The 19,003-nt window shown below is 64.2% G+C and overlaps 2 protein-coding genes across 7 annotated transcripts; one reads left to right on the forward strand and one right to left on the reverse strand.

Moving 5' to 3' along the window:
* Positions 1-450: 450 nt before the first annotated feature.
* SGSH (N-sulfoglucosamine sulfohydrolase) lies at positions 451-4,532 on the reverse strand. Of its 3 annotated transcripts, none has more exons than XM_042802337.1 (9): positions 4,347-4,514; positions 3,923-4,083; positions 3,608-3,713; positions 3,232-3,382; positions 2,809-2,965; positions 1,793-1,874; positions 1,505-1,708; positions 1,068-1,173; positions 451-974 (listed from the first exon to the last, which is right to left on the reverse strand). In XM_042802337.1, the coding sequence occupies exons 1-9, from the start codon at positions 4,426-4,428 to the stop codon at positions 701-703; spliced, it is 1,323 nt and encodes a 440-aa protein (XP_042658271.1). In that variant the 5' UTR covers positions 4,429-4,514; the 3' UTR covers positions 451-700. The 3 variants fall into 3 exon arrangements, with proteins under 3 accessions (XP_042658271.1, XP_042658270.1, XP_042658272.1); XM_042802336.1 differs by having other exon boundaries at positions 1,068-1,225; XM_042802338.1 differs by having other exon boundaries at positions 451-1,225; positions 4,347-4,532.
* Positions 4,533-4,713: 181 nt separating this feature from the next.
* Positions 4,714-13,638, forward strand: SLC26A11 (solute carrier family 26 member 11). 4 transcript variants are annotated; one of them, XM_042802333.1, is made up of 16 exons: positions 4,714-5,007; positions 6,014-6,206; positions 6,389-6,474; positions 7,261-7,340; positions 8,077-8,219; positions 8,493-8,668; positions 8,825-8,897; positions 9,275-9,325; positions 9,664-9,724; positions 10,092-10,147; positions 10,259-10,399; positions 10,521-10,648; positions 10,983-11,082; positions 11,355-11,491; positions 11,736-11,808; positions 12,590-12,786. In XM_042802333.1, the coding sequence occupies exons 1-16, from the start codon at positions 4,819-4,821 to the stop codon at positions 12,682-12,684; spliced, it is 1,782 nt and encodes a 593-aa protein (XP_042658267.1). In that variant the 5' UTR covers positions 4,714-4,818; the 3' UTR covers positions 12,685-12,786. The 4 variants fall into 4 exon arrangements, with proteins under 4 accessions (XP_042658267.1, XP_042658268.1, XP_042658265.1 ...); XM_042802334.1 differs by having other exon boundaries at positions 11,358-11,491; XM_042802331.1 differs by having other exon boundaries at positions 10,259-10,648; positions 12,590-13,638.
* Positions 13,639-19,003: the final 5,365 nt, after the last annotated feature.

The raw sequence follows: 19,003 nt of genomic DNA on the forward strand, positions 1-19,003 counted from the left end.
CTCTGCCCATGTCTGTCCTGAAATGCTGCTGAGCCTTGGCTCAGCCCCCCCCCAGCTCTATCCCTGCCTGGGGGCTCCAGCAGGACCACCTGTGCCCCTTGAAGGTTTCACCCCATTTCCCAGAGCGTCAGGGGACCCCCGGCTGCTCCCGCAGCCCCGTCCGTCCCGCTGGCTCTGAGCCCCAGGACTGCTGCCCCGGGGGGGGGGGCTGCCAGCCCCAGCCCCGCCCTGCGGCGCAGGGAGGGAGCAGACGCCGTCACCCCGGGCCCTGCGCACCTCGGGGACTCTGGGCACTTTGTGTGTTTTGTGAAATTAAGCTGCGCCCTCCTTGCTGGTACCCGCTGGGCCGTTTCCCCGGGGGGGGCGAGCAGCCGCCCCTCCGCAGCAGGGCTGGCAGCAGGCAGTGCTGCCCGGACACCGCGGCGCCAGGAGCCGGCGGGGACGCAGACCTCTCCTCCGGAGGCTTTATTGGGGGGCAACTCGGCCCTAGAGCTCCTCTGGCCGAGACTGGAGCATCCCCGAATGCTCCAGGGCTGGGCGGTGTTGGCAACGCAGAGAGCAGAACCTCGGGGGTGTCACCCGGGGATTTGGGACTGACCCCCTCGTGCCCGACGGCAGCGTGGGGCTGTCCCGTGGCAGTGGGGGAGGCCGGGCAGAGGGGACGCTCACAGCTCGTTGTGCAGCGGCTGGCACCGGGGGCTCAGCTTCTCCTCCAGGACAGCGTCGGGGGCACAGACCCAGGGGTCACCCGTGTCCCACTGCCACTGCAAGAGCCGCGCGCGAAGCAGCTGGAAGACGGCGGCGTAGCGGGGGTCGGGGGCCAGGTTCTGGCTCTCGGTGGGGTCACGGCTGCAGTCGAAGAGCTCCCAGCGGTCCCTGTAGTAGTACTGGTGCAGGGTCTTGTTCCAGTGGGTTGGCCGCCCGGCCCTGGTGCGGTCGAGCAGGTCTTGGAAAGTGGGCGAGACGTACAAGTCCTGGTCGATGGGAAAGGGCATCTTGTAGTTGAGGTTGTGGATGAGGCGGAACTGCCGGTGCTGGATGGCTCGCATGGGGTAGTACATGGTCACCTCGTGGTGGCTCTGGCTGCTGAAGGCGGTGGCCCAGGGCTGCTCCGACTCCAGCGCTGGCAGGAGGGACTTTCCGGTGAGCTGCACCCGCTTCGGGCCAAAGATGCTGTAAGAAGGGTAGGGGATGGAGAACCAGTCCAAAATGGTCGGCGTCAGATCTGGAGGGGAAGAGAAGGGTGAGAGGAGAGGCTGGCGCCCCGGGGAGGAAACTCAACCCCAGAGAGGGGCAGAAGGGTCCCCGGGGTCTGCTGGGGGTGGTCCTGGGACTGAGCCCCGGGACCCCGCGGCTCTGTCCTCCCTCCTCTCCCTGCCCGGGGCCGGCTGTGCGGGCTCTCCTCCAGGACAAGACCCTGGCTTTCGGCATGGGGACCGGCTCGTGCCCCCCCGGGCACCGCTCTGCACGCCTCTGCTCCCTCCCGGGGGGCACGGGCTCTTACCCAGGAGGGTGGCGAAGGCCTGGCTGAGCTGCCCCCAGCGCTCGGTGTGCTCGGGGGAGGAGATCAGCAGGGGCTCGGCGGTGCCCGACCGGTACAGATTGGTCCTGCCGCCGGGGAAGGGGATGCCGTTGTCGGAGGTGTAGATCACCAGCGTGGTGTTGTGGAAGCCGGCGCGCCGCAGCTCCTCCAGGACCAGCCCGATCCCTGGGGATGGAGGGGCAGAGCTCAGGGGGGGGTGGGAGGGACCGCAGCCCTCGCCGGTGCCAGCCCGGCCCCCGCGGCTCCTACCCTGGTCCAGGCGCCCGATGGTTGTGTACTGGGCTGCCAGGTCCGCCCGGGCCGCCGGCGTGTCTGGAACAAAGTGGGGGACCTAAACGGAGACGGGGAAAGTGGCACGTGGCTGCCATGGGGAAGGAGGGCGTGGGTACACCACGGTGGCCTTCGCCATCTCTCGCCTGTAACGCTGATGGCAGTGACTGAGGTAGGGGCCAGCCATGGCCCCACACAGCCCCATATAGCCCCACTCAGCCCCATATAGCCTCATGTAGCCCCATATAGCCCCACTCAGCCTCATATAGCCTTATGCAGCCCCATATAGCCTTATGCAGCCCCATATAGCCTTATGCAGCCCCATATAGCCCTATGCAGCCCCATATAGCCCCCCACAACCCCATATAGCCCTATGCAGTCCCATATAGCCCCCACAACCCCATATAGCCCTATGTAGTCCCATATAGCCCCCCAAAACCCCACATAGCCCTATGCAGTCCCATATAGCCCCCCACAACCCCATATAGCCCTATGCAGTCCCATATAGCCCCTCACAAGCCCATATAGCCCTATGTAGTCCCATATAGCCCCCCACAACCCCACATAGCCCTATGCAGTCCCATATAGCCCCCCACAACCCCACATAGCCCTATGCAGTCCCATATAGCCCCCCACAACCCCATATAGCCCTATGCAGTCCCATATAGCCCCTCACAAGCCCATATAGCCCTATGTAGTCCCATATAGCCCCCCACAACCCCATATAGCCCTATGCAGTCCCATATAGCCCCCCACAACCCCATATAGCCCTATGCAGTCCCATATAGCCCCCCACAACCCCATATAGCCCTATGCAGTCCCATATAGCCCCCCACAACCCCATATAGCCCTATGCAGTCCCATATAGCCCCCCACAACCCCATATAGCCCTATGCAGTCCCATATAGCCCCCCCACAAGCCCATATAGCCCTATGCAGTCCCATATAGCCCCCCGCAGCCCCATATGGCCCCCCACAGCCCCACAGGCTCCCACCTGCACTTCCTCCGGGCGGTAGAGCTGTGGTTTCCAGTCGGGGATCCAGCCCATGCCCCTCTCTCCGTTGCCGAATTTCTCACAAAAGGCCCCGTACTGGGGCTGGGAGTGCCCGCAGCGGTGCGGGTCGTGGAAGGCGACGTAGAGGAAGAAAGGCCTGGGGGTGGAGAGGGTGGGGGTGGTGTAGCAGGGGGCTGCCCACGCCCCCCGAGACCTTCCCTGGGCTCTGGAGGGGTGAGCTGGGGTCAGTGGAAGGGCTCCCACCTCATCTGGGCTTCTGGCTACGGGGTGGCCTGGACACAAGCTGTCCCTTCCTATTTGTGACCAGCTGGGACATGGAGACACGTCCGCAGCGAGGCCGGTCTCCCGCTCCCCCCGCGTGCCCCCTCGCAGCCCTCCCCAGGGACTCGGGGCCCGTCTCACCTCTCATCCTGGCTCTGCAGGAACTGCCGCACGAGCGCTTTGATTCGAGTGATGTTTCTCCCAACCTGCAGGACCGAACTGTTCTCCTCCGTGTAGGCGAAGTCGAAGGGGTAGACAGCCCCGGGCCCAACGTGCTTCTTCCCAATTATCCCTGCGAGAACGCGGACGGGAGGAAGTTTGGGTCGAGCACGACCCTTGTGTGAACTTGGGAAACTGGGAGCCAGGAAGGAGCAGGATGAGGATTAGAAGTGCAAGGGAGGTGTGATGGGGATGGCAGAGGAGCGGCGGGCAGGTTAGCCGCCACGCTGTCACCCGCTGGGGTTCGGTGCGCAGAGGGGGGGTTCCCTGCCCGTGTCGCTCGCCCTGGGCTCCCCACCTGTCCGGACGCCTGCGTGGCCGAGCAGCTGGGGCAGGCTCCGCACGCTGTCGAAGGAGTTGAAGTGGTGCACGTCCTGGTGCAGCCCGTACATCCCGTTCTGGTGCTGCAGGTGGGGAGAGACAACACGGCCGGGACAGGGTCTGCCAGCCCCGTGGTGGGCAGCAGGTCCCCGGGGGCTCAGTGGGCACGGGGAGGGGGGGCGGATTGCCAGGTCCTGTGACCGCGCTGGCTCTGGTCACCCCCCTCCCCCCCCTCCCAGGTGCCCCCCGTGGGCTGGCAGCCCCCGCGCCGGTGCGTGGGGGTGCCCAGTACCTGGGGTAAGCCGGTCAGGATGCTGGCCCGGCTCGGGGAGCAGCTGCTGACGGAGGTGAAGGCGTTCGGGAAGATCACGCTGCGCCGGGCCAGCGCGTCCAGGTTGGGCGTCCGGATGGCCGAGTTGTTGTAGGCACCGATCTCAAAGCCACCGTCGTCCGCTGCGGCGGGAGGGGTGCGGGGTGAGCCCCGGGGCTGCCCCCCGTGTGTCCCCAAACGGGGCGGGGGGGGGGGGGGCAAAGCCCAGGGAACACGAATAACGGCGAGGCTGAGGATGACCCGGGCTGGGGCCGGGGCTGCGGGACCGTCCCAGCAGAGGGGATGCAGCGGGTCCCTCCCCGGGACAGGGACACCCCGGCGCGGGGCGGGGGGCGAGGACCGGGCACCGGCTCCGGTTCTCCGCCGGGCCGGCGGCCGCACTCACCCAGGAGCAGCAGCACGTTGCGGGCCGGGATCCCGCTGGTGCGGAGCGCGCCCAGCACCAGCACCAGCGCCCAGGGCCGCATGGCACCGGCCCCGGCCCCGGCAGCCGCCCCGGTTCCGGCAGCGGCCCCGGCCGGGCTCGACGGCTGCTCCGGCCGCCCCGGCTCCTCCTCCGCCCCGGTCACATGAGGCGGCCCCGGCCGCTCAGATCCGGCCCGGGCGGAGCCGCCGAGCCCGGCTGGGAACGGGGCGGCCCCGGCAGCTCCCGCGCAGCCCCGGTGGAGCCGCCCCCCGCCCCCCCGAGACCCGCCCGGCCCCGGCCCCGGCCCCGGCCCCGGCCCCGGCCCCGGCCCCGGCCCCGGCCCCGGCCCCGGCCCCGGCCCCGGCCCCGGCCCCGCACCGCCGTCCCTCCGCCTTCCCCCGGGGCGGGCAGCGGGCTGGAGGCGGCCGGGCTGGCCAGCGCTGCCCCGGCCATGCCGGTGCCGGTTCCCCGGCGGAGCTGCCGGTGCCCCGGGGTGCGGAGGAGGCTGCCGGTCCTGCGCTGGCTCCCGCGCTATTCCCTGGCCTGGCTGCAGCTCGACCTGATCGCCGGCCTCACCGTGGGGCTCACCGTGGTGCCGCAGGCGCTGGCGTACGCCGAGGTGGCCGGGCTGCCTCTGCAGGTGGGTGGCGGTGCCCGGGGTGCCCGGGGTGCCCGGGGTGTGCAGGGTGCCCGGGGTGTGCAGGGTGTGCAGGGTGTGCAGGGTGCCCGGGGTTCTTGGGGTGGCTGGGGTGTGCAGGGTGCCCGGGGTGCCTGGGGTGTGCAGGGTGCCCGGGGTTCTTGGGGTGGCTGGGGTGTGCAGGGTGCCCGGGGTGCCCGGGGTGTGCAGGGTGTGCAGGGTGCCCGGGGTGTGCCGGGTGCCCGGGGTTCTTGGGGTGCCCGGGGTGTGCAGGGTGCCCGGGGTTCTTGGGGTGCCCGGGGTTCTTGGGGTGTGCAGGGTGTGCAGGGTGCTCGGGGTTCTTGGGGTGCCCGGGGTGTGCCGGGTGCCCGGGGTGTGCAGGGTGCCCGGGGTGTGCAGGGTGTGCAGGGTGCCCGGGGTTCTTGGGGTGCCCGGGGTGTGCAGGGTGCCCGGGGTGTGCAGGGTGTTCAGGGTGCCCAGGGTTCTTGGGGTGCCCAGGGTGTGCAGGGTGCCCGGGGTGCCCGGGGTGTGCAGGGTGTGCAGGGTGCCCGGGGTGTGCAGGGTGCTCGGGGTTCTTGGGGTGCCCGGGGTGTGCAGGGTGCCCGGGGTTTTTGGGGTGCCCGGGGTTCTTGGGGTGTGCAGGGTGCTCGGGGTTCTTGGGGTGGCTGGGGTGTGCAGGGTGCCTGGGGAGCCCGGAGTGTGCAGGGTGCCCTTGGTTTCTTGGGGTGCCCGGGGTGCTCAGGGTGCCCTGTGTTCTTGGGGTGCCCGGGGTGCTCAGGGTGCCTGGAGTGTCCGGGGTGCCTGGGATGCTTGGGGTGCCCGCGCCCCCCCTCCTCGAGCGTTGCCTGGGGGCTAGCAGAGCTGGGAGCCGCAGCCACTGAGTGTTTGCTGCGGGCTGGCTGCGGGCTCTGGCAGGACCTGAGGGCAGCCCACTCCTCGTCCTCCTCCTCCTCCTCCGGCGTGTCCCAGCTCTGAGTGTTGTGCCAGTGCTCCTCTTGTCCCCGTGCAGTACGGCCTCTATTCCTCCTTCATGGGCTGCTTTGTCTACTGCTTCCTGGGCACCGCCAAGGACGTGACGCTGGGTCCCACAGCCATCATGTCGCTGCTTGTCTCTTCTTACGCGTTCCACGAGCCTGTTTATGCCGTCCTGCTCGCCTTCCTCTCTGGCTGCATCCAGCTGGCCATGGGGCTCCTGCACCTTGGTGAGATGCTCTTGCCATCCGTGGTTGTATTTTTGGGTTATCACTGTACATCCTGCAGTCGTTCCCTCCCCTGGGCTCTCTGAGGCACTGGGGTTGTCCTGCTAACAGCTCTGTGTGCACGCAAACACCCTGTGCTCCCCGTCACGGCCAGCAGCGTGCTTACTGCCACCCCTCCCGTGCAGGTTTCCTCCTGGACTTCATTTCCTGCCCAGTCATTAAAGGGTTTACATCGGCTGCTTCCGTCACCATTAGCTTCAGCCAGGTCAAGGTAAGCTCTGCTGGTTTGCTCTGGATGCCTCACCCGCTCTCTCCCGGAGCCGTGCTGCGGAGCCGGCGTATTCCGCACCGGGCTGGGCAGTGTGCTCGCTGTGAGAGGAAGGAGCCCCAAAGGGGGCACAGGCCCCACCCTGCCTACGGATCTGGTGGGTCCCTGCGTGCGCTGCTCTGAGCAGACCAAGCTGAACGCCCTCTCTGCCTGTGACCAGCTGGTGGCATTCAGGACACCGGTAAAACCGGGACATTTGCTGTGGTCACTTGTGGGAGGTGCTGGGCAATTCCTGGGCACGGTGGGTTCACAGCTCCGCCGGTCCCTCGCTGGCCTCTCAGGGACCTGAGGGCCCCCGGCTCTTCTGGAGCTGCAATGCTTCCTTTGTGGTTAACCAAAATCAGAGACTCCGGGAGATGGTGTCAGGCTGCGTGCGGAACCAGCGGGCTGGCGTTGGCTAATGGCTGCGGGCACAGCGGGGGCCCCAAACTGACCCCCCTCCCGGGAGCTGTGCACTCGTGCATGCAGGATGGGGTGGAGGCATCGCAGAGCCTGGGAAGGCAGGGGGAAAAATCAGGGTGTCTCTGAGCCCTGCCCGCACGGACGTGGGGAGAGGGCAGTCCTGGAAGGCGTGCGGGAGCACGGGTGGTGGCTGGGGAGCTCTCCCTCCCGCAGCACCAACAATTTGCTGACGGCAGGGCTGAGCCCCGGTGCTCCCGACAGCCCCTCCGTGGCACCCGGCAGCTCAGGTTGTGCCGAGCTTCCAGCAGGCTTTGTCTTCCCGCACAGAACATCCTGGGGCTGCAGGGGATCCCGCGGCAGTTTTTCCTGCAGGCGTATGAGATGCTGCGGAGGATCGGGGAGACCAGGTCAGCACCGTCCCTGCGCCTGCCCTGCTCCATCCCCCTGCAGCTGCGGGGTCTCGGGCTCCTCTGCTTTGCTCCCCATCTCTTTGGTCACACCTCAGACTCATCTCTCGGTCCCTGCCCAGCACTGTGACACAAGCGCTTGTCCTCAGCCATTTCCATTTGAGCTGGAAGTTTGAAGAGGGGGGAGTATGTGGGCTCCCAAGCTGCTAAAGGAGAAGGATGGAGCACGCTTGTCCTACTGTCTACTCCTAGATAGGTACATCGGGATTTTGCCAGCCCAAAGGCACATCCTTGGGACTGTCTGTGTCCTAACGCCTCTATTTTTTGACAGTCCAGGAGGGAGCTCAGGCATCCCCCTGTCCTCTCCCATTAGCTGCACCCGTGGCTGGGGGTCTGTGCCGCAGCCTGGGGTTCACACACAGCAGTGACACGTAGGGTCTGCTCCATCACGGCTGGCAAAACCCCTTCGCTGTGGGGGGCAGCAGCAGACCCTGCTGCACAGATCCTGCCTGTCGCGGGGGTCCAACTTCCCTGTTTATGAAGAGCCCACACGTACCGCTGACTGGGGGGAGACCCCCTCCTCCCTCTCCTGCTGCCCCGCCGGGGGGGTGGCACGTTTTGGCGGTGGTGCGGAGGTGCGGGCAGCGTCCCTGCCAGCCGCCGTGCACGCCCACGGGGTAGCTCTCCCCGTGCCCCCGCAGCGCCTTTTGGGCTGGCACTGAGGTGCCTGTTGCAGGGCTGCGGACGCCGTCCTGGGGCTGGGCTGCCTGGCCGCGCTGGCAGGGCTCCGGGCGATGAAGAGCCGCCTGCCCCGAGCTGCCCCTGCGGAGCCGCTGGCTGCCAGGGTCAGCTACCTGATCGTCTGGACCTCCGCCACGGGTGCGTTGGCCATCCCCTGCCCTCTCCCCTCCCGCCACCATCCCTCCCGGGGTCTCGTCTCTCCGGGGCGGGGAAGAGACAGCCCAAAAGTGGTAAAGCCCCGGTCGGCAGGAGCTGAGACCTGGAGGTGGGTCGGGGAGGACAAAGTCCCAGGCATGTCCTGCCGCTGTGTAAGGCCCGGGAGACCTCAGCAGCCCCGGTACCCACCTCCCGCCGCCCCTCCTGCCGCCCTGGCCTCCAGGCAGCTTTTCACAGTTGCTCTCTCCGCTGCAGCACGCAACGCCCTCGTCGTCCTGTTTGCTGGCCTGGTTGCTTACTCCTTCCAGGTGACGGGCTCCCAGCCGCTCACGCTCACCGGCAGCATCCCCCATGGCCTCCCCGCCTTCCGCCCGCCGCGCTTCTCCATGGCTGCACCCAACGGCACCGTCCCCTTCCAGAGCATGGTGGAGGTGGGTGCCGGGCTGGCCGGCGGAGGCTGGGCTCCCCACGGGCTGCCGTCTCCTTACCCCCCACGTTTGCTGGCTCCCCACGCAGCGGGGGGAGGCTCCGCTGCGGGGTGACCCTCGTCCCTCGGGGGCATCGCTCACCGCGTCCTTCCCTCCCAGGACATGGGGGCCGGGCTGGCCGTGGTCCCGCTCATGGGCCTGCTGGAGACCATTGCGATTGCCAAGGCTTTTGGTACGGCTGCACCAGGCTCCTGCGCTCGCGGGAGGGGTCTCTGCGGGGGGCTTGGGGTGCCGGGGAGGGTGCTGCTCCCATGAGGGCAGTGGGAGGGACTGTGCCAAGCCCAGTTCATAGTGTGGGCTGACAGGAGGGGTCCCGTGGGGTGCTGCCAACCCTCTCCCCTGGCCATGCAGCTCCCCTGTGCCTGAGCGGGGAGCAGGCTGGGGGGTCCTGCATTGTGCACAGCCGAAGTTTGCACAGGAGCTGAGTGTTGTTTTGGGGGTGCTCCTGTGCCCGGGGGGTGCTGGGATGGGGCCCACGGCTGTCCCGGGCGCTGCGTGGCAGGTTGTGCCTGTGGGAAGCTCAGGGCGATGCCGCTCATCTCCTTTCAGCCTCGCAGAACGATTACAGGATTGACCCCAACCAGGAGCTGCTGGCTATGGGTAAGAGGTTGCTGAGAGGGGGAGGGCAGCAGGTGGGGATGGGGCCTGAGCGCTGCCCTGTGTCCCACAGCCCCTGAGCGACCAGAAATCCGCATTTCAGCAGTCCTACCTCTACCTGAAGTTCTACTTTTCTTATCTCGCGTGCTGCCCCCACCCCCAGCCTTCCTCACAGCTCAGCAATTTCCAGAGCAGCCTGAGCCCAGCTCACACGGCGGGACGGGCTCCGCTCTGGCCCTGGGTACCGGCCCAGGGGTGGAGGAGGTGACCACAGGGGCATGGACCGGGGCGGTGCCTCCCGTAGCTGCTGCATCCCCAGCCCCTCTCCTTCCCCACTGCAGGCTTCGCCAACATCCTGGGCTCCTTCGTCTCATCGTACCCCATCACAGGCAGCTTTGGCCGGTGGGTAGCAGGAGGGGGAGCGGAGCCCCGGCCCCTAGGACACTCAGTGGGGTTGTGTGGTGAAGGGGGGTCTTCAAGATCTTGGGTGGATGGTTGTGCGGACCCCAGTGGGTTCCTGAGCTCGTGTCCCGGTCCCCAGCTGCCCGCCTTGGCTGCCGGGCTGGGTGTGGGTCATGCAGCGACCTTCCCTCCCATCTCGTGTGCCCTGCGGTCCCGCCGCGGGCTGGGAGCTGCTGGCTTGCTCGTGTTTCTCCCCGGTGGGGTCTGACGAGGTGGGTGGTTTTCCTGCGTGGGGTCTCTGGGCATCGGGTGGGGGCAGCTGCCAGCCCCGGCGCGGCCCGGGACGGCGTGTTGCTTTGCATTTCAGGACAGCGGTGAACGCGCAGTCGGGTGTCTGCACCCCCGCGGGAGGGCTCGTCACAGGTAGAGCCCCCAACCCTGCCGTGGGCTGCTCTGCCGGTCCCCACGCCCAGCGCCCACTTCCCCCGGGCACCCCGGGCGCTGGGGTGCTCCGGTGCTCCCCATCTCCCGCAGGCACCCTGGTCCTGCTCTCGCTGGCGTACCTCACCTCGCTCTTCTACTACATCCCCAAAGCGGCGCTGGCTGCCGTCATCATCTCGGCTGTGGTCCCCATGTTTGACGCTGGGATCTTCAGGACGCTCTGGAGGGTTAAGAGTGAGGGCAGGAGCCGGGGGCGGTCGATCCCCCGGTACAGCCCCCAGAGCAGGCGCTGTCCCCGAGGGCCCTGTGGCACGAGGACAAGGCGCAGCTGGGCCTGGGTTGTCTCTTCTTGCAGGGCTGGACCTTGTGCCTCTCTGCGCGACGTTCCTGCTCTGCTTCTGGGAGGTCCAGTACGGTATCGTGGCCGGGGTGCTGGTCTCAGGGATTCTCCTGCTCTACCCCATTGCCAGGCCCCCAATAAAGGTGGGTTTCACACCTCCCCGTGGGTGCGGCTGGGCCAGCCGGGCTCCCCGAGGGCAGCGGGGTGTTGGGGTGCAGGGTGCTTCTCCCGCCCTCTCCCATGTCCCCAGCCTGCCCTTGGCACAGCACAGGGACCCCTTTCAAAGAGGAAAGGAGTGTCCCAGGAGCTGAGAGCAGGAGCGGGTGTGTGCAGGAGCGGGGGTTTCCCTAAGGGATGGGGGCTCCCGCGTGTCCCCCTCAAGCTTTGCTTTGTTGCACGGGCAGTGGTCCCCGCCTGGGGAAGGTCACAGCCCCGAGCTCCCCGTGACTCGCCCCCCTGCACTGGGGTCTCGTGCAGGTGTTGGAGGGGGACGTGCTCCTCGTGCAGCCGGGGAGCAGCCTGCACTTCCCAGCCGTCGAGCACCTCCGGGACGCGGTGTGCAGCCACGCTCTGGCAGGTACGGTGCTCCCCAGCCCAGGGACCCGGTGGGACCCGGCTGTAACCCGGTGCCCACCCAGAGCTCTTCTGGGGGGGGGTGGCAACCGCTGCCCAGACCTGCAGGCTGCGGGTGCAAGCAGTGACGGCACAGTGGGGACCAGCCCCTGGCTGCTGCCGCTCCCCCAAGGCTCCCTCACCCCTTCCAGCCACGGCTCTGGCTCAAAGGGCTGTGTCCCCTGGGCTGGTCATTTCTGGACTCGTCAGGGACACGACCGTACGCTCTTCTTCCAGCAGCCTCTCCACCACGCTCCGTCGTCCTGGACTGTCGCCACATCAGCAGCATCGATTACACGGTGGTGGTGGGGCTGGCAGAGCTGCTGCAGGAGCTGCGCAAGCACGGCCTCTCGCCGGCCTTCTGCAGGCTGCAGGTACGTGGGACGCAGCCTCGGCTGAGCCCCGGGCCAGTCCTGCTGCCTTCCCCACGCTGGCCGCCTCTCTTCTGGTAGCACCTTCATCATCTCAAAGCGCCTTCACCTCGAAGAGGCGGGGGCTGCAGCATCTGAGCCCGGCGGAGGGGAAGGGCTGGGTCCTCTGCCCTGGGCGGGCTGGGGGGGCTCACAGCGGGAGGCAGCCAGCAGCAGACGCCCCCAGCCCGGGTTTCTCTACCCTCAGGACCCTGTTCTCCAAGTCCTGCTGTCCGCAGGATTAGAAGGATTCCAGCATTTCCCCAGCCGGGAGGAGGCAGGTGAGGCTCTGGGCTGCTCCGGGTGCGCTCCCGGGGCTGGGGTCCCCCAGGCTGCTGCTGAGAGGGGCTCTGGAAGATGAACTTGGGAATCTGACCTTTTCCGTGCCCCAGAGCTGCAGGGTGGGGGCTGCAGGGGCCTGGCTCCCGGGAAGGTGAGCAGGGGCCCCTCCGGGGAGCAGGGTCACCCCGACCTCGGGGATCCGTGGCGAGCTGCTGTGGTTTAAGCCAGCTGTCAGCCAAACACCACACAGACACTCACTCCCCCGCAGTGGGATGGGGGAGAGAATTGGAAAAAAGGTAAAAACTCATGGGTTGAGATCAAGAGAGTTTAATAGGACAGAAAAGGAAGGGGAAATTATCATAATGATAAAAGAATGTACAAAGCAAGTGATGCACAGTGCAATTGCTCACCACCCACTGACCGATGCCCAACCAGTCCCCAAGCAGTGGTCCACCACCCCCTGGCCCACTCCCCCCAGTTTTCTTGTTCAGCACGATGTTATATGGTCAGTTGGGGTCAGCTGTCCTGGCTGCGTCCCCTCCCAGATTCTTGTGCACCCGCAGCCTCCTCACTGGCAGGGCAACATGAGAAGCTGAAAAGTCCTTGACTGTGTAAGCACTACTCAGCAACAACTAAAACATCAGTTCCTTATCAACATTATTCTCATCCTAAAGCCAAAGCACAGCACTGCTAGGAAGAAAATTAACTCTATCCCAGCTGAAACCAGGACACGAGCCTTGGCTTAAGTCTCTGTCCTGCTTCTCCCTCTTCCTGGCTCAGAGCGGTGCGGAGGAGCGGAGCTGGGGGGCAGCGGGGCAGCCCCCCCCACCAGCACCAGCGAGAGCTCACTGCTGCCCACGGGACTCATCCAGTAAGTCGAGGAGCTGCCTGGGACCTCAGGGGCAGCGTCGCCGCCTCCTCGCCTCCGACTGCGCCGGGGCTCTGCGTCCTATGCCGCACAAAGCTGCGGCTGTGACCCCCCCTCCCCGGTGACATCCGACCAACACCCTCCACCGGAGCCGCCTGCCGCTGCCCTCCTGGGCAGCGGGGTGGGGTGTCTGTCGGGGGACCCTCCCCACGTCCCACGCCGGGGAGGGCAGAGCAGCACCAGCCCAACCCTACGCGGGCGGTGTGAGGGGCGGCAGAGCTGGTGGGGACACTGGGACCAGTGGTCTGGCTGCTCCCACACCAGCTCCCCAGCCCCACCGGAGCTCTGGCACCTCGCCGGCTCTGCAGGCCAAGGGCAGGCAGTGCGTGGAAGGGATTAGCGGGGCAAAATGGTTCCCTATCACAGTCACTGGGAAAAAGCCATCCCTCCTCCAGGCCCTCCCCATCCCCGAAGCTGCTGTCTTTTTTTAATCACGTGTTTTAATTCTGGAGATTTTTCTTATTCTGGAGCGTACTGAACTGTGACGCAGAGTGTACTCTTGTCAAAGCGAGTTTCAAGGATGCTGGTGCTGCACTCTGAGCCCAAGGGCAGCTGCAGGTCTCAACCTCAGCCTGCTGGGAAATTAAAAACATCGGTGATTTTTCTCCGTACTGATCCCTCTTGGTTTGTGTGGTGTTTTGCCAAACGCTGCCATCGGGCAGGACTGGACTGTCGCCCTGGGGGTGCAGCCCCTCGCCTGAGTCCTGCCAGGCACCCAAGGGGACAAGCACAGTGACACCAGCTTGGGCTTGCCTTGCTGTAAAATGAGTGCAAAAAACAGTACTGCTGGCGGGCAGCAGGGCTGGCAGGGGCAGGGTTCAGGAGAAAGCAGTTTTCCTGAACTGCCCTTTGCTGACACCCACCCATAAGGACGGTACAATAAAGCAGTAATTCCAAATGAGTCAGCATGATCTCTGCCTTCCTTTGGGGAAAGCTTTTTCCTTTTGTGTGGGAAGGAAAAATTAAACTCTAATTTCTGGCTGCTGCTGAGCAGACCAAGGAAAAGAAACTGAAACCAAACTCGGGCTGCCTGGTTGCTCAGTGCCTGAAGGTATGCACCAGCACAGCTCCTGCCAAAGGTTTTGGGGGTTTTGCAGTGGCAGCTGAGGAGCCCGGGAGGCACAAAACTGCCAGGGCCCGCAGGTGCGGCTGCTGGAGGCTGGAGGAGTGTTTGTTTTTGCAGCGGAGCAGCGCTGGGCGGCGAGTTCCTTGCTGCACCGGCAGCAGATCAACATTTGCAGAACTGAAGGGCACACATGCCCTTCTCTCCCCGTCCGTATCCGTCCGTCTGTCTCCCCAGACCAGGAGTGACCAGCGCAGAGACGGAGCAGATTTGACCCGTTTCTCTTCCCGTCGTGTGGCATCTGGCTGCAGGCCCTGCGCTGCGTGCCGTGGGAGCTGCTCAGCGAGGACACGGCAGGAGGGGCTCAGGTAACCCCCAGCCTGGAGATGCAGCAGGAGGGGGGAAAGAGCGGGGTAAGGGGGTAAAAAGGGCCGATTGTGTCTAAACAGTGTGTGTGCTCAAAATGTGTGAGTGCTGGTGAAGATCGGGTCTGCTGGGAGCCCGTGTTCAGCTCGGTCCCAGTTGGATCAACCTTTGCCTGTTGGATCCAGCACGATGGATTTTCCTTGCTCTCCCCACTGCTGCTGCCAGGCCCTGTCCCGCATCCCTGCACTGGCCCGGGGGGGGGGGCACCTGCATTTAACAGAAGGGTGAAACACCCCACAGCCACCCCCAGCGCTGGCCCAGCCCGGCTCCAGCACCCCGGGGAGCCTGTTTATGGCAATTTGCTGCCTCTGTTTGTGCAGCATCTCAGAGATCAGGTGGGGAAAAGATGCGGTCGATTGTGGCCGGAGGGACATTTCCCTCCAGGCAGTGGTGGGGGGGTTGCTGTGTCTCAACCCCACCAGCCCAAAGTGGAGAAAAGAGGGGCTTTGCTGGGAGCTGCTGAATCTGGGCTCAGAAGGAAGAGAAGGGGGCTGAGCTCCAGGCCGGGCCCCGGGCATCCCGCTCTGGGCTGGAACTGGCCCCCGGGAAAAGCCTCTGCCGGGCCCCCCCCGGCAACGGGCCGGGCTGTCGGGAACCTCTCGGTGCAGCGGGACCAGGCGAGGTTGGGGCGGCCCCGGGGGGAGCGGAGCCCTTTGCTGCGCTCCTCCGGTAGCCGGGGGGATGCCCGGGCGGCTCCGGCAACCCCGGCAGGGCGGGACCGCGGCGGGGTGGGCCGGGGCCGGGGCCGGGGCCGGGGCCGGGGCCGGGGCCGGGCGGGGGGCGGTGGCGGCGGCGGTGACGCCCCAGAAACGAAACTTGGTCGGCTCGGCGGAAAAGCGAAACTTTGCCGGGCGGGACGCGGCTCGGCGGGGCGGGCGCTGCAGGTGCCGGTCCCCGACGCGGTTCCCGGCCTGACGGTGAGTTGGGGTGGCGGGGCAGCGCTGCGGGCTGGGCCGGGGCACCGGGGCTGGGGGGCTTACGGGGGGGGGGGGGGGGTGGTGCGGGGGGGCTCGCTCCCCTGCCGGGCCCTGGGCAGGGGTGCGGGCTCCGGGCTCCGCTGCAGCCTCCGGGTGCGCCCGGACCCCCCCGATGTGCCCGGAACCCAACCCCCCCCCCCCCTCCCCGCGGTGCTCCCCGACCCTCCGGTGTGTCCGGCCATCCCTCGGGGCACTTCTCTGCCGTCTCCTCCCCGGGACACCCCGGGGTGATCCCGCTCCTCCCCGCCGTGCGCCCCGGCCATACCGGCGCCCTCCCAGTCCCGGTGCCCCCGGTCTCCCCGGCCGCACGCAGCCCCCCCGCCTGGCCCTCCCCTAACGGGCTCATTTGCATTCCCCCGGCCCACCCGCCACGCCATTGGCCCGCTCGCCCGGCTCGTTTGCATATTGGCTCGGGAGAGGCGGGGCTTGGCGGTCTGTGGGGAAGGAGCCGCGCTTCATTTGCATATAGGCTCCGCCCACGGGCCGGCACCGCCTCCGCCCCGGGCGGTGCCGCTGTGGGCCGGGGCCGGGGCCGCGGCCTGCGGGCTCCTCCCGGGACCCCCGGGCCCGGGCCCGGCCCTACCCCTACCTCTACCCCGGGCCCGGGCCCGGCCCTACCCCGGTCCCACCCCGGTTCCCCCAGGCGGGAGCAGCAGCCAGCAGAGCTCCGGGCTGCCGGGGACAGGGAGCGGGGCCTGCTGCTGAGGCCGCCCGCGCCCACCCTGCCGCCGGGGTATGGTTCGGCCCGGGCCTGCTGGGCCGCGCTGCCCTCGCGTTCCCAGATTTTATTTTCAAAAGTCTCTGTGCAGAGTGGGGTAGCTGTTTCTATTTTTTTTTTTTTTTTTTTTTTTTTAAAAGCGTTTGTGGCTTCCCCCTTCCCTCCCCCCAGCCTCTGAGCTGGCGCACCTCTCCAGCATCACAGCTTGTTTCCCGAAAAATAAAAGTGGAGCTGGGAGGAAGGTTATGTGGCAAAAGCTCATCGCTTGGCCTTAACATTCACGATCCCGCCCCATCCTCCTCACCTCCCCCTCGGTGGGCTCTGACAGGCTCACTGCAGAGTTTGCGGCTGGGAAGCACGGAGTGCTGCGCCGTTTTTTTGGGGGGACGAGGCTCCGGGTTCTCGCAGCGAGCGTGGGGCCGCGCTGGCTCCCGGCGCTGGGGACGAGGATTCAGGTAGGAGGGTGCGATGTGGGCTGAGCTGGGGGATGCCGGGCGGGGGGCCCGGCCCTGGCGCCCTGACGGGGGGCTGCGGGTGCCCGCTGGTGCGCGGGGAGCTCTGGGCTGTGCTCGGCTCCAGCTTCCCTTGTGTTGCTGGCCAGAGACGGGGTTTTCCTCGCTTTGCAGTGCCTGGTGGGGGACGGAGGGAGAAGGGAGTCAGTTGCTGGCACCTCCTACGCACACACCCCCTCCATGCTCAGATCTCCAGAGTTGAACTAGTTTGTTTTGCCAATGAACTGGTGCCATTTTTATGGGATGGTGTATTACAAAGACCCGTCTAGTTCCTCTTGCACCAGAATTTCCTATCTTCAGCTTATTGTTAGGTTTAGAATTCACTCCCTGAATTTATGTTTGATAACACGCTAATTCTGTCTCTATGAACAGCAGCAGAATCAAGTACACAATTAATGCAGTTACACTGGGGGAAATATTTACTAATCCTTTTATTTTCTTAAAGAGAAAATGACCTGGGCCACCAGAATTGCTCTTGGTTTGTTGATAAGAAGAATTATGAGCCTAAAAGAATACACTAACTCAGAATCAGCCTGTTGTAGTCCTGACAGGATCAATTCTTATCAAATCCCTCTGCAATCCAGAATGGCCGGGGAACAAACGCAGGATCTCTAGCTCTTAAATGCTGTAGGGAAAACATCCAAAGCATCTGTTCTGGTGATCCAAAAGCTTTGTCCCTGCTTCTGGCAAAGATTAAAAGTGGTGGAAGGAGTTGTAGTGCTTTACCAGGTAGATACGCTTTCTGTCTGGGGGACCAGGAAGTTCCACCAAGTAAACGTGTACAGGCCGACCCTTGTCAACAGAGTCACTGAAGAGCAGGAGAAGCTCAGGGCAGAGTTAAACTCTTCAGGTAATGGCATGATAGTAAATTGGATGTGACCAATACTGCAAAGGGTGCCTGCTTCAGGTACAAAACAACCTGCAGTCATTGAGCATAGACAGCCTTTGCGCTGTGTCACGGAGGAAATATTTGACGTGGTTATGATTTACCAGCAGTTCAAGATTTATTAATTGCTTGAGGTAGATCAAAAGGTTGAATTTTAGCAGCACTTAATGATTGACAATTTTAAAGATTAACAAGGTGATTTGATAGAATGTTATAATTAAAACAGTGACTTAATTACAGATTCAAGAATATCAGGATTCACATTAATTTACTACAAGTTACCCTAAATCAAAGTATGCATGTATAAACACAAAACATATACACGTACACAATATTTATACATACATATATACATACACATACACACAAATATTTGGATCCACTGAAATATGTAGACACCCCCACTTGTGAAGGCAAATGTGTATATTCAAATGCATAGATAGGTAGAGAGGTGGATGGAAGAGGCTAGGCTATAGTTAAAATTTCCCTCATCTTGAGCTTAAATACTCACAATGCGTTGGCATTCCCCAATGGGCAATAATTGAGCCTTGAGAAGCCTGACTTTGCCCTGGCCCTTTGTGGGCAGACAGTCTTTAAAGCTCAAGGAATCTGAAGAGGTCTGCGGAAGGAAGAGATCAGCATTGGTGCCTGGCTCAGATGTGAGCAACCTTTTCACAGCTTTTAAGGACTGGATAAAACTGTTGAAGGTAGAAAGGGAGTTTCCCATGCCTTCCTGGATGCAGCACTCAGCTGTGTGGTAGAGGTCACACAGCCAGTCAGAAGGCTGTGAAAGCTGGGAAGTGCCACTGTAATGTCACTGCACATCTTGGGGAGGTCCTCGAGCATTTGGACAGGCAGTTGTGCATCCCAGAGCATGTTGCTTCGGGCAGTAGCATGATAGCTGGAGGTAGGATAGGGATAGGTCAGTACCTCAATACAGTGATTTCTTAATTGTTCTGGTACTGACTGCAGGGGCCTTGCAGAGGGAATGCGGCTGTGCTGGGGAGGATGGTGTCACTGCTAGTGGTAGCTGTTCAACAGGGAACAACCAGTGGCTCCTGCATGTTCAGCTGATGGATTTATTCAGAAGCAGACCCTGCTTGCTGATCACCAGCTGAGGACTGTTGTCTTTCCTGACTCTCTAGTTTAACAAAGAACCTTGCCACCATTGCAGAAAGAAGAAAGGCGAAGCTTGCTCCGGTCCCTGATACAAAAGCAGAGCCTGGAGGAGAGATGGAAGGAGAAGGTGCTGACAGGCCCTACTCTACCACTGAAACAAAGGAGGAGGAGGGAGGATTGCTGATGGAGGACCCGAGATCTCTGATCAATACCTCAGAGACCCCACCTGAGTGCACTGCAGGTGCGTCTCCTTCCTCTACCGAAAGAAGGGAGGAAGAAGAGGCAGCATCACTGCTGGAGGGTGTAACAGCCCCGAGGGATTTCTCAGAGACCGCACCTCAGTGCATGGCTGCTGATTCTTCTGAGAAGTCCCGGAAGAGGGTAAGGCTCCTTGGGTGTGCTGAGCAGCTGGTAGGTGGTCGCTCTCTCTTTTGTACAGCAACGAGGCAGGGCTGCACCGCCAGGAATCCCTGTGGCCCTCCCCTGGATGCTGCTGCCTGTGTTCCCAGGCAAACTGTAGATGTGTTTGCTGACGTGAAGTGTCGCGTGTGCGGCCCGCTGCTGT

Source organism: Tyto alba, unplaced genomic scaffold (genome assembly GCF_018691265.1).
Source record: "Tyto alba isolate M040663 unplaced genomic scaffold, T.alba_DEE_v4.0 Super-Scaffold_39, whole genome shotgun sequence".
Lineage (NCBI taxonomy): Eukaryota > Metazoa > Chordata > Aves > Strigiformes > Tytonidae > Tyto > Tyto alba.